Source organism: Schistocerca piceifrons, chromosome 5 (assembly GCF_021461385.2).
Source record: "Schistocerca piceifrons isolate TAMUIC-IGC-003096 chromosome 5, iqSchPice1.1, whole genome shotgun sequence".
In the NCBI taxonomy this organism is placed as follows: Eukaryota; Metazoa; Arthropoda; class Insecta; order Orthoptera; family Acrididae; genus Schistocerca; species Schistocerca piceifrons.
Window position 1 is genome coordinate 249,922,382 of NC_060142.1, and position 15,101 is coordinate 249,937,482.

Sequence of the window (15,101 nt, forward strand, 5' to 3'; positions counted from 1 at the left end):
GCATAATATGCACTATTGGGCGTATGTCATTCAAGATTAATTTCTGTTCAGTTCAGTAACTGTGATGCTGATGACGACTTTTGACTAATCGGCGTACTTGTCTTTCTTTGTGTCTTTGTTTTATTGTGTCCTACTCAAGACTATGAATTGTTTTTCTGTCATTGATCCATTGCTCTCAAGGTTTGTAACTGTTCATCAGTATGAAGGCTAAGTTCGATAAACCAATATCACTCAATCGAAGTCTTAACACTCGTCTTACTATACCGTCGCGTTGAGAACGGTAAAGTTTAACTTTCATCAGTCGAATGACTTAGCAATACTTCAGTCTCTACCTCACGAATTATCAGAGTTCCAAAACTGAAACAATCTAATAGTGTCTCCATCCAGACAACTATCACAAAAGTACTCTAGAGCGACTCAAGAGCAACCAACTAACTGAACATTTCCATGTCCGTGTTGCATTGCAGTCGCATTGAATTTCCTTTTTGATGCAGCTACAACTCTCTTCCATGGTAAATGTTATCTTTGACTGAATTATTTTCTTGGATTCAACCTTCGTTCATATGATTTTGAATTTATTCTGTAGATGTTTGATAAAGAATCTATGCTAATCCTTTCCTTTTATCTCCCCTTTTTGTATGCTATTCTCAGTATTTGAATAATATAGATGTTAATCAAAATATTATCAGTGCAGATTTTATCATCAGTAGTTGCCGTCACTGTCAAGATGACTCACTCCCTTACTTTAATTGGGATTTTCTGTCCTTGGGGTGTTACAGTGTCCACCAATTGTGACTAATGAGGGGGTGAACAAGATCGTAGAAATGATTCATAATGATCTGACCACAATGTTTCCAGAATCTCCAGATTCTTTTCTGTGAAGTTGTTAAACTGGAACACTTGGTGAGTGATTCCTGGACTCTGTTGCAACTGGTGCTGAAACATACGTGGCTTACTACACTCAAGAAATGAAAATAAATAAATAAATAAATAAAAGCAAACAAATTCAAAACCGTTTCTTTGGTGTGAAAAATTGTGACCTTCGTATTTCGGACTGTAAAGGGCTTCTCCTTACTGAATTTTTGCTCCAGGGGTAAACAATTAAAGCTGTATGGTTCTATGAAACCATAAAAAAACTACAGAGTGTGATCCAGAACAAAATAGTGAAATGTTAACAGAGGGACAGTGAATGCACATTGGTGCGTGACTTTGCACTTCCCCATGCAATCAACACCACAAATCAGCTTTTGTATTGTGAAACTTAAGTTTATCCCAGTGTATAAAATGTTCAAATAACTTAGGGGCATGTAACCAGGTGTCATTTTGGACAACCCCCCATATTTCAACAGATGAACACCCTGTAATTTTCTAGGCACAAGTACAGTGACAGCACTGTACAAGGAAATTTAAAACCTTGGTTTGCAGAACATATGTCGAAATGTAAAACTCTCTCTCCCCCCCCCCCTCCCCTCCCCTGCCCCTCCCCTCCCATCACTCCCTCCCCCTCACGCACGCATCGTTTGCACTAGTGCTACCACACAATCAGATGACTCAGACGTTATCGGTAGTGGATATTGATAACCAACGGGTGAGGTAGCAATAGCTCAATTTCTCTGATGTTTGAGGTGAAAAAGAGCGTAATTCCACACAGAATTTAGCAGAAAGCTTCATCTCTATTTATAAGGTCATTTACTAACTTAATCTCAACTGCTTCCTTGATAACACTGTCCCAGTAGCTGGAAGTGAATGCCAGAATCTACACGTTGTTATATTACATAAAATGATTAGTGCCAGGGTGATGTTCTGCAATAACAGATTTGCTTGGCTGTTGTAAACTTGTTCGACACTTGTGCTCAACACACCAGTCCTCCAGGTTCTGATGGTCTGATCGGTGTATGATATGCCACAACTGCAAGGAATATGATAGACATCTGCCTTAGGCAGCCCAAGATCATCCATTTTGGATCCTAAAGGTGCCCTAATCTTAGATGGTGTTTGAAAACACATTTCATGTCATGTTTCTGCAGTATTGACCAGTCATGTTGAAAATGTTTCCTGCGTAAGAAGAAAAGGCCGTAGATGTTGGTGCCACCTCAGTATCATCATTACTCTACCTGATTCACAGTTGATCGACAGCCCAACACATGTGTGATCTTTCACTATAACCATTCTGACAAAAGGTGACTTTGTCTTGGGCTAACTCAGCTGACAAACTTTCAGGGTCTAAGATAATATGGACCCTATGGACCAAGGTATGAAGTCAGACAATAACAGCTATCAGCCTGTAGACACACATTAGTGTGAGGCGGCTTCCTGTAAATGACATTTCCCTATGTACCATCAACCACAGGTTTCAAAGCCACCAACTCCAAGGCATATTCCTAGAAGTCTTCCATAAACAAATTGGCTATAACAGGTGACAATGGGCCTCCTGTCGCAACTCAGTCTGTCTAAAAATGGTACTAACCACTGAACAAAAAGTAAATGGAAGATAACATGTGTCAAAACACGTTTGTTAATTCGACGCCAAACTTAAACCACAATTAACAGTAATGAGTCAGAGTAACACGAGTGAAGAGAGAGACCACACCAAAGTTTACTTAACTATCAGATTCATTCATATGTATTAACTTTAATCGATATAAGAAATCCACCGAATTCTTAATGTGTTGCTCACATTGACATGCTAGTGGCCAAGGTGTTTTGCTACATGTGGGCCTGGAAGGCCACATAACCTTGGAGGAACAGCACAATAAGAATTAAGATTGTAGATAGTCTCTTGCGCTAAGGAACTTTACTGCAGGAGGTTTTAGTTTTTCTGTCAACACTTTTTGCGTGATCAGCACTGATCCTGCCATATCCTAATTCAGGCAATAAACACTGTATCTTTTGAATGTAGTCCTGCTTGTCGAAAACAGCTGTAGCATTGCCCTTGACTGCAGATAAAAAACAATGTCAGATCAACTCTTAAGTTAACATAAAACAGCCCTCTCAGCTGTTATCGTATTACTCTTTGATGAACATGCCCCAGTTACATGACATGCTAATGTAGCCAGCATGTTAAGATATTTTAAAAGATCCTGTTAGGCAACTTACAAAATCAACATGTAAACACCAGGCACTGATATAAAATTTAAGCCTTCCCTAGCCCAGATAAAACTGAGTCGTGCAAAATTCCTCTGTGAGATTGACTCAGAACATCGAAATGTAGTATTATACCCCAAGCTGTGGAAACATTCAAGCATCAGCAAATGACAGCAGTTACAGAGTGAAATTCTCAATCAGATTCCAACCAAAAAACACTCACCAGCCAGTCCCAAGAAATTGCTGAAATTTTCAAAACGATCAGTGAGTATAATGGATCCTTCCAGAGCTAAAACAGCATGTTGCTCGATGTAGTTTGTGGCAGGAGAATTAAAATGGCTCACAACTATGGCATATGTTGGGACACCATTATAGTCTTGACACCATAACAAAAATGACAATGAATATTTTAATCACTCTCTACTTACACGAATTTCCTCCGACCTCCACAAGCAATAATACAGGTCCTCTACATAGAGATGAACAGTGTGAAACTTAAGTCTCTTGGCATGTGAAATGTTCAAATAACGGGAATGCAGACGGGTGACATCTTTGATGATCGCCAATGTTTCAAAGGGAGTACACCCTGTCATTTTCAAAGCACACATTATTTCATCTTCATTTATTGATGCCTTCAAAAATTTTAACATTGGTCATAGTCTGACTGGGAATTTTGTTCTATAGCTGCCATCGTTTGAAGGAGTTTGAATGTTTCCATGGCTTGGAGTGTAATACTCGAAGTGAGCCCACAAAGAGTGTTGACAGAAAGACTAACAGCCTCCTGCAGGAAAGTTCCTCGCTGCATGAGAGTATCAAGAGTCTCAATTCATTTTTGCTATTCCCCCTAGGTTATGTGACAAGGGGTTCCTTGTAGGCTGATTGTTAGTAATGTTGGTTCTCTGACATATTGTGCAGAAACACTCTTTGTTCACAAATCGGCAGTTTAAGGATCACGTTAAGAACTCAGTGGATTTCTTATGTTAATTAGACAAAATGCATCTGACTCCAATATTCTAGTAAATTTTGATGTGGTCTCTCTCTTTACTTGTGATACTCTAATTCATTACGGTTAATAGAGGTTAAGTTTGGTATTGAATCAACAAACTTATTTCAATGTGTGTTGACATCCTCTTACTTTTTATTCAGTATGAAGTACTATGAAAATACAAAAATCAAACGATGGAAAATCCAGAATGGAATCTAACAATATTATGAAAAGGAAAGTGGCTACTCACCATATAGCAGACATGCTAAATTGCAGATAGGAACATCAAGAAGACAGACACACACACCCACACACACACACACACACACACACACAAATGCAACTCTCACACACAACTACTGTTTTTAGTGTGGTTTCAGTTGCCTGAGACTGCAGTCGTGTGAGTTGCATTTTTGTGTGTGTGTGTGTGTGTGTGTGTGTGTGTGTGTGTGTGTGTGTGTGTGGGCGCGCGAGCCCGAGCATGTGTGTTCTATTTTTGACAAAGGCCTTACTGGACGAAAGCCTTATTTGTGACAGTCTTCTTATTGTGCCTATCTGCAACTCAGCATCTCTATGGAATTGCGATGAGGTGCCTATTGATACTCATTATTGCCAGTTTGTTTATGGAACATTTCAAGGAATGTGTCCTGAAGTTGGCACCATTGAAACCTGTGTATTTTTCAGATATGTGGATGATTCTTCTGTTGTTTGGCCTCATGGTAATGGGAATTTAAAAGGTTTTTTTAGAACATCTGAATTCAATCCATCCACATATTTGCTTCATGATGGAGGTGGAAAAGGATAGCTGCATTCCCTTTCAGGATGTGCTGCTGAGGAGGAAAGTTAATGGTGCATCGGTACATCTCATTTATAGATAGCGGACTGAAACTGATTTTTATTGCAGGCTAATAGCTGTCACCATAGGCTCAGTGTGAAGGACTAATTTGACCTTGATTCATCAGGCTTACAACATCTCAAGCCCCTGAAAGTGTGTGAGCTGAGTTAGCCCAACTCAAAATCACATTTCATCAGAATGGTTATAGTGAAAGACAGAGCGACAAGCGTTGAGCTATCAATCGACAATGTATCGGGTGAGTAAAGATAGCACCGAGGTGGCACCAAAGTCTACAGCACTTTTGCCTTATGCAGGAACCCTTTCCTATAGGATTGCTCGTATTCTACATAAATATGAAGTGAAATGTCTTTTTCAACTACTATCTAAGATTTGGGCCCCTTTGGAATCTTTAAGGGATGATCTTGGTTTGTATAAGGCAGGTGTCTTTTGATTACTTGCAGTTGCGAGCATGTCATACATTGATCAGATTGTCAGGATCCTGGACCACTGGTGTGTTGAGCATAGATGTCACATATGCTTGAAACAGCCAAACAAATTTCCTATTGCAGGAACATTGCCTTGGCAACAGTCATCCTATGGAAAATAACAATGTTTAGGTTCTGGCATGCATTTCCAGCTATTGGGATAGAGTTATTAAGGAAGCAGTTTGTGTGTGTGTGTGTGTGTGTGTTTTATCTTCTGGTATATGCTCTGCATACTGAGGTTTTAAATTTTTTTCCCCAGCACTTTATCGTTGCATTTGTGCTTGAAAATGACAGGGTGTGAACCTCTCAAAATACTGGTGGTTGTTGAGGACATTGTCTGGCCGCATTCTTGTGAGTTATTTGGAAACCTTTGGATTTATTCAGTTGGTACATTATTAACCATCCCACTCACAGCCCCAATCTGACATCTTCAGATTTTCATCTTTTCACCACTCTGAAGTTGTTCAATAAATTGACAACACTAGTGGATTAATCCTAGTTAACAACCTGAATATCAACAATAGTCAAAACATATAGAGGGCCAACACTCCTATGTTCATAAAATTATATAGATGGTAAGAACCAGTTGGCATATCTTTTGACAGAGTCGCTTGAGTTTTGTTTAATATGCTACATGTAGGAAGTCAGACAGTAATTTTTTGTGTTTTTATTTGATTGCTTTTTCCTTTTAGATGAAGTGTTGTAATAAAAGGAAAAATATTTGAGAGCTCACTGTAAATTGCTATTGCATGGTCTTTTGAAATATTCTTGATTTTTTGTAAGTACTCTTTGTAATTGGTTTTGTTATCAAATAGTTTTTATCCTGTGAATAAATCATTTGTAAATGAAACTGTGTTGTTTGAACTTAATACTTTTGCAATATTTTATGTGGAATTGCATGCCATCATTGCAGTCTTAATTACATACTGCTGGTACGAAACTACACAACGTCAAAGAATTCAACCTCCCCCCCTACAGTATATGTTTATTTTTGTGGCAACCAATCGTACAGTGTAATTGAAAAATAATTTGTGTGTTTCCTTATCCATTTGTTTCAAAACACCCTCATTACATGTTGTACGAATGCCACACATAAGAAATGTCTTCATGGTAAAACCTGGATAAGCGAATACATCCAACATCAATTTTTACAAGTTCTCTGCTCATCCATAGTATAAGTATGTGCTATTTTTGGTTCAGTTATAATGAAATCAATCTTAATAATATAATTGTAAAAGTATGTGTCACCTCAGTGTGATAACAAAATGTTTATTTTGGAATTTCTGAAATATATTGACACTTACAATTCAGATGGTGATGAGAGCAAGGCTGAAAAGCAGCAGAGAGTATTGGAACGGGCCAGGAAGCATGCACTACATAGCTCTGTGATGCAAGAGCTACGAGAAGAATATCTTGATACTCCTGCAGAAGTGTCACATGTCAGTTCAATGCAAGCTGTCCTCACTCGTCACAGGAAGGAGAAGGAAGAGTGAGTATTGCTTTGTAGGGGTTAATAAAATAACAAAAACAGTTTCATGCTTCGCGTTGCTTTTTTAAAGATAACACTTGCTTAAAAAAGAAAAGAAAATGGACAGTGATAATGGTCAAAGTAATTTTTATGACATGGGCAAACCATACTTTTCTCCATCTGTTACACTTGATTTTTGTTGAGAATTTAAGGAGCAAAGTTAATAGCTAAGTAAATAGTAGAGAAGCTGAGTTGTCGATAGGCAAGTGAGAGTACTCTCTCTCTCTCTCTCTCTCTCTCTCTCTCTCTCTCTCTCTCTCTCTCTCTCACACACACACACACACACACACACACACACACACACACACTAGCCCTGAGGAGGATTTGTCCAAAAGGTAACAAGTTCTATATCTTGTTTATGCGCCTATCGAGGACTCAGTACCTCAACTATTTAGTAAGTGGTTACCTTTACTCCTTAAATTATTTATTAGGGCTTTTTTTTCCCCATATTTGACTCCAAAGATTAGTCTCTTAAGATTTGCTATATTTCTTCTTAATCATACCATTTAAAATTTGTTATGTGGACATGGCTTCCCCCTTGCATTTTAGTTACAATGTTATTACACATTGTAAGAAATCATGACAGTTAGTGCTATTTTTGTTTAATAACTTGGAAACAGTCATACAAAGTGTTTTCCTGTAGTTGATCCTGAAAATGTGCTCCTTCTTCTACACTTCAAGACTTACAAAGAACTTTGTTGGGTCTGTGTGTAAAGACTATACGTTTCTCGTATTTACAAAAATGTTTGTATAGTTGAAGACATGAATAAGGAAAACAGATAATTAATAATTAACATAAGGACATTCCAAAAGTAATGTCAGATCTGCATAAAGCCATTGAAGAAATGAAGAAAGGAAAGGCAACTGTGGATGGTGTTGAAGAGGGATGATTAAAGCTGGAGAAAAAGTTAAGTGAAAGAAACTAGAAAAATTATTTACAGAATATTATCAGAAGAAGGTAATTCCCCAGAACTTGAAAAATGATATAATTGATCCCTTCAGAAGAAAAGAGACAAGTAAGATGTATTGTAGATCCATTGCTGTCCTCCCCATAAGGTAAAACGTATTCACCGAAACTATCAAAATCTGCATAGAATTTCATTTGATTTGACTCAGGCAAAGGAAAATGAGAATAAATTTTCACTTTCCTTCAAATTTGTAGATTTGTTTTGACACAGTTTCAACAAAATCTATACTGATGGGCTTTTGGAAACAAAGCATTGATGATCCAGCCTATACTGGTATACTGTAGAATACATACGTAGTGTATTCACAAAGTTTCAAGTCTGGTCTCGGAATAAAACATATACTAAATATTTGTGTACAGTGAACTAAAAGTCTTCAAAATATAACCCTTGGGCATCAACATACCACTGCAGCAATTTTTCCATTGTTCGTAAGCTCCCAGGAACTCTTCGCACAGAATGCTGTCAAGGGTCCTTGTTGAAGCTGCCTGGACTGCTGGAATCATATCGAATCCCTTCCGTTTCAGGTCTCTCTTGATTCAGGGGAACAAAAAGAAGCCACTGGGAGCTAGTTCAGGGTTGCAGGTTGGCTGCAGCAGTGCTGCCATGTTGAACTTGGGCAAAACTTCACCAGCATCAGGTGGTGTGAGAGAGGGCGTATTGTCATCGTGAAGAACTAAATCGTCTTTGATCTGTGGGCAGACACATTGGATCGATCCTTCCAACGGCGGTGCACTGCAGTGTAAAACTGACCTGTGACAGTCTGCCAGACAGGAACACACTTTCCCCAAATTTCCATCAGTTCAGCTTGTTGAAGGTATCCCAGTGCGGTCATCATCTTGAAAATCCTCACTGCCATCTTGCGATCTTTGAGCTTATTGTATCACATAAAAATCATTGGACGCAACATGTCTTTTTCTTTGTAGACCTTTCGCATTATACCAGAAGTATCTCTAGTGGTTTTGTTCAGTTATGCACAGAATTTTATCGAATAACACTGCTTCAAATGACACATTTTCCATTATTGGAGTTTTGAGGGGGGTCTCTGACACACACACACACTTGCCATTAGCGATCTACTCACACTGACGACTCAGACACAACTGCTGCTGGTATGGTCAGTTAGCTGACATACCCTAGTACTCCATCGTGTTGGTGGAACCAGTCTCTGCACCCCACTTTCCGTATGCACTGTACATGTCAGTGATACAGTTTTCATTAAACTTCTTCAAGATAATGAGAAATTCAAAACTAAATGAGGAATCAAATAGGGATTCCATATCCCTAAAACTCATCTTGGCAACCTTAATGGATTGATTTGAAGTACAAAAACATTAATGGAACATATCTGAACCTTACCCACCTTGCGGATGATATTGTACTGTCCGCATCTTGTGCAGATGAATTTCAGCATTGAAAGGAAGAACTTAATAGAACAAGCTTGAAAGTAAACCCGAAAAATCTTGTAGATTAAGACTACACTCAGGTGACAAAAGCCATGGGATACCTCCTAATATGATGTCAGACCTCCTTTTGCCCAACGTAGCGCAGTAGCTCGATGTGGCATAGACTCAACAAGTCCCCTTTAGAAATATGGAGCTGTCCATAATTGCAAAAATATTGCCAGTGCAATATTTTATGCACAAACTGACCTCAAAATGTTGTCCCATAAATGTTTTATGAGATTCATATTGGGCAGTCTGTGTGGCCAGATAATTTGCTCGAATTGCCCAGAATGTTCTTCAAACCAGTCACAAACAATTGTAGCATGGTGACATGGCGCATTGTCAGCCAAAACATTCCATCATTCTCTGGGAACATAAAGTCCGTGAATGGCTGCAAATGGTTTCCAAGCGCACTAACTTTACCAGAGGACCCAGTCCATTCCGTATAAACACAGCTCATGCCATTATGGAGACATCACCAGCTTGCAAAGTGCCTTATCGACAACTTGCATCCATGGCTTCGTGGCGTCTGCACCACACACAAACCCTATTATCAGCTCTTACCAACTGAAATTGGGATTCATCTTACCAGGCCATGGCTTTCTAGACTGGGGTGCAACTGACATAGTGAGGAGCTGAGGAGAGGCATTGCAGCCGATGTGCTGTTAGCAAAGGTACTTGCGTCAGTCTTCTGCTGTTGTAGTCCATTGACACCAAATTTCGCTGCACTGTGCTAACTGATATGTTTGTTGTACAGCCCGCATTGATGTCTGTGGTTATTTCATTCAGTGTTGCTTATCTGTTAGCGCTAACAACTTTACGCAAATGCTGTTGTTCTTGGTTAAGTGCAGGCCATCAGCCACAGCATTGTCCATGGTGAGAGGTAATGCCTGAAATTTGTTACTCTCAGTACACTCTTGACACTATGGATCTCAAATTCCATAAAGATATCTGAAATGGAATGTCCCATGTGTTTAGCTCCAACTACCATCCCACATTCAGTGTGAGTTAATTCCTGTTATGCGGCCTTAATCACTTTCGACACTGCTGTACCTGAGTACAAATGACAGCTCCACCAATGCACTATTCTTTTATACTTGTTGTATACAATACCAATGTCATCCGTATATATAGATATAAGTATCCCATGACTTTTGTCACCTTAGTATATAATAATAACCAGCTTAACAAAAAAAAAAAAAAAAAAAAATGTGCATTAACAGTGAAGCCATAGGCACAGTTGATGGGTTCTTGTATGTAAGGCAGTTGAACACAGCGATTGAATGGACAGCAAAAGAACTTACGAGAAAAATGGCTTAGATTGCTTGTGTGAAATTAAATAGGTTTTTCAGAAGTGAAATTCCAATGGCTCCGAAAACGAAATCTTACAATCGTGTGTATTGTCAATAATGACTTAAGACAGAAATTCATTAACTTTAAATGTAAAGAACATTCAAAAACTGAGGGTTGCCCACTGAGCACGCCTATTTGGAATTATTAGGACAGACAGAAAAACAAACATGTAGACTGGAATGGAAGACATAATTATGACCATAATCAAACAATGGAAAATCCAACTTGGAATAATGACAATATTATGAAAAGGATAGAGTCACAAGGCCATACTGTGAGCAACTGTGCATGATGGGAGAAGCAACTTGGTTGGTGGGAGTAAGGAGGAGGGGGAGGGACAGCAGGGACCTTAGCCACGAGGTAATGGGTGGAGTAGGGATGGACGAGGTTACTGTAAAGGTTCGGTGGTTGGCAGACTACCACTGTGGGAAGAAAAGTGAGTAGGATATTCCTCATTTCAGGGCACACTGACAGGTAGATGAACCCTGGTGAAGAATGTGATTCAGTTGCTCCAGTCCTGGATGGTACTGAGACACAAGAGGAAATGTCTGTTGTTGCTGGACATTGGAACTTTGGGAGATGGTGGATGCCTTGGAAAGGGACAGATAAACCCAAGGGTGTCACAAATGCCTTCATAGACTGCAGTTACACTCCCAAGCTTGTACAGAAATAGATCTCCCAAGCCTTTTCCCCCCTCCCGTCTAACCTACCAACTACACCAACTGCCCTACCCTGTCCCCACCACATTCCTGTATGCTCCTAGCATCTATTTTGCACAGTTCACCACTAGTTTCGGTCAATGACAATTATCAAGCCTAGGTGGCATGTGGTTTTGTGCCTTGACAAAAATTATCATTCACAGTTATCATTGTAAGAAATTTTTTACGTACTATGGTGGGCTTAAAAGAGCAAATTACAGTATAACCTAGCTTTTATGTTCCCGGAATTAACATTTTCTCGCTGTTAACAGTAGTGTTTACGTGTATTACGCGATTAAGTTTCTTGACACCAGGGCACCCTACTCAGCGGATTTGAACCGGTAAAGGTGTTAAAGTTTGAACAAGTTGTGTCGTATCTCCCGCCACTGCCAAGCTCTATTTAGCATGGTAGCTGATGGGAGTAACTAGGTTCATCTGAATGAAGGTATCATGGCCAATCACAACCATTTCCAAACTGCCTCTACTGCGCAAATCCAGTTTTGTGATTGTTGTGATTGTCGTGACACCTATGTCGAACCATATTTAGCATGTGTCGGTGTATGACCACTTGGAGCACTAGTTGACACAGTCATTCACTTTGAGTTGCTCAAAGCTTTTAGTGTAGACACAGCACTGGTTAACATATTTTATTCATGCTGAGCAAAACGTGTTTCGAGAATTTATTCTCATTGTCAAGTGCTCTATTTACGTACATATTTTTTGTGATGTTACACAAACAAACAATGTGAGTGATAGTTTGCATGTGAGTGTGGTTTTCTGCGTAACTGATGAGGCACAGTAACTGATAACCTCAAAAAGATGACGACAGTGCAAGAGACACAGAATCACACATATTCAAACCCCACACAAAAGACTATGTACATATTTGCACTTGACAATGAGAAAAAATTCTCGAAACGCGTAATGTTAAGCATAAAAAAATACCTAACTAGTGCTGTATTTCATTATTTAAATAATGAATGACAGCTGCAGGCTTTCAAAAACGTTGATTATGGCATATGAAATTGAGTCAAACATTCCTACTTCCCAGACAGTTATCAGTTCCAGTTACATTGACGGTTTTTATTACACTACTGGCCATTAAAATTGCTACACCAAGAAGAGAAATGCAGATGATAAACGGGTATTCATTGGACAAATATATTATACTAGAGCTGACATGTGATTACATTTTCACGCAATTTGGGTGCATAGATCCTGAGAAATCAGTACCCAGAACAACCACCTCTGGCCTTGATACGCCTGGGCATTGAGTCAAACAGAGCTTCAATGGCATGTACAGGTACAGCTGCCCATGCTGCTTCAACACGACACCGCAGTTCATCAGGAGCAGTGACTGGCGTATTGTGAAGAGCCAGTTGCTCATTTTCAGTTGGTGAGAGATCTGGAGAATGTGCTGGCCAGGGCAGCAGTTGAACATTTTCTGTACCCAGAAAGGCCCGTACAGGACCTGCAACATGCAGTCGTGCGTTATCCTGCTGAAATGTAGGGTTCCGCAGGAATCGAATGAAGGGTAGAGTCACGGGTCGTAACACGTCTGAAATGTAACGTCCAGGGTTCAAAGTGCCGTCAAAGTGACCGAGAAGTGTAACAAATGGCAGCCCATACGATCACGCCGGGTGATACGACAGTATGGTGATGACGAATACATGCTTCCAATGTGCGTTCACCACGATGTCGCCAAACACGGATGCGACCATCATGCGTTCCGTATTACCCTCCTGAACCCACCGATTCCATATTCTGCTAACAGTCATTGGATCTCGAGAACGTGAGAAGCAATGTCACGATACGATAAACCACAATATCAATAGGCTACAATCCAACCTTTATCAAAGTCAGAAACGGATGGTACGCGTTTCTCCTCCTTACACGAGGCACCACAATAATGTTTCACCAGGCAACGCTGTTTGTGTATGAGAAATCAGTTGGAAACTTTCCTCGTGTCAGCACGTTGTAGGTGTCACCACCGACACCAACCTTGTATGAATGCTCTGAAAAGCTAATCATTTGCATATCACGGCATCTTCTTTTTATCGGTTAAATTTCGCGTCTCTAGCACGTCATCTTCGTGGTGTAGCAATTTTAATGGCCAGTTGTGTGGATAATAAACAAGTCCCTGACATGTCTTTTGATGTCTGTTATGTATACATATCGTACATAAAGTACCAGGGGTATCCTTTACGTAACTTTTACAGCTTAAAACATTATTTCCCACATTTTACATTTTTCCGTGTTTTACACCATTTTTTGAAGTCCTTTGAAAAGTGTAAAAGTGGGGTTTCACTGTATTTTCGCTCAAATTAGGGTATAACTTTCCGGCCATTTATGCCAACTAAGCATGATAATGGTCACTGACCAAAACTAGTAGCAAATTGTGAAAAATAAATGATAGCTGAAGGTTTCACCAAGAATTTTAACAGTTATTTGCCAGTTGAATATCCCCACCTGCAAACATACTTAAATGTCTGTGTGCTTCCACAGGCAGCACTTTACTCTCCCCCACTCCTAACTGCTATCCCTTTCCATCCCCACCCCAGCCGCCTCCTCACTCCCCACCCCACACCCCCAAAATCAGATTGCTTCTCCCAAGCACAGTTGCTTGCAGTCCAGCCTCTGCAGCCAGAGACTGTGTGTGTGTGTGTGTGTGTGTGTGTGTGTGTGTGTGTGTGTGTGTATTGTATTGTATTGTATTTTGTTGTGTTGTGTTGTGTTGTGTTTGCTTTAGAAGAAGGTCTTTTGGCCAAAAGCTTATTTGTTTAGCAGTCTTTTTGTTGTGCCTGTCTGCTACTCAGCATCTCCACTACATACTGAGCACGAATCTATCCTTTTCATAATAGATAAACTGCTGCAAGAAACTCCAGTTTGCAGTGAATTTGTGTTGGTGCACGTTATTTCTTGTTTTGCTTCATATGAAATACTGAATTATTCATTAAACTTGGAGAGAGATTGCTATCTGTCACCAGTCTTGAAAAAATGAATTGTATGTAAACTGCTCTGTCCCAAACGCATGCGCCAGCAAAAATGCCAGAAAGAAATAGTCATAAACTCTTTGCGGTATCAAAACAAGATTTTGGCAAATGATTGTATACAAACAGCAAAGTATTTTGCCATATGATCAATAAGTGAAACAATCATTTGCAGCACAATATTCAAACATCTACAGATTTTTTCAATGAAATAATGCAATTTTGAAGGACTATCGATAGCTGTGAAATGAGAATTGCTGTGTGTTTTGTAACAATAAAAGTGAAGAATTTACATGTTTATTTTTTTTACGAGTATGGTCTTTCTCATAAACTATTGACCTGAATTTCCCTCAGTCAATAGTTTAATAAAACACTATTTCAGGAGTCTGTGACAATTTCAACTGCATTAGACTGTTAGTGAGATGAGTATTTGTAAATCCTGCTGCGTTTTGACAAACTAAGCACAGTATCACATAGCAACAAGAGAAGTTACTTATTATTCAAAATTCATCATAGTCCTCCTTGAATCCATCTCTCCCCTCAATATCTTCTTGATATGGCTTCTTTTTTCTGTGTTTGTAGCTCACTTGAGCGTATTCTGTCGGATTTAAATGAGCATGACAGAGAGGAAGCCTGATCGAACTACACTACTCTCGCTAATCCGGCCATTCCTGTCACATATGGGTGTTGGATTATTGAGTGTCTGAAATTTATTTCATTCATTTATTTTGTT

General features: G+C 39.5%; 1 protein-coding gene across 1 annotated transcript in view; it reads left to right on the forward strand.

The window, feature by feature from the left end:
• Nucleotides 1-15,101, forward strand: part of LOC124798376 (neuroguidin-A) — a 73,732-nt gene that overhangs the window by 28,000 nt on the left and 30,631 nt on the right. The window contains exon 6 of the mRNA XM_047261746.1: nt 6,701-6,878. Within this exon, the coding sequence (XP_047117702.1) occupies nt 6,701-6,878 (178 nt within the window). The remainder of the gene's footprint in view (nt 1-6,700; nt 6,879-15,101) is intronic.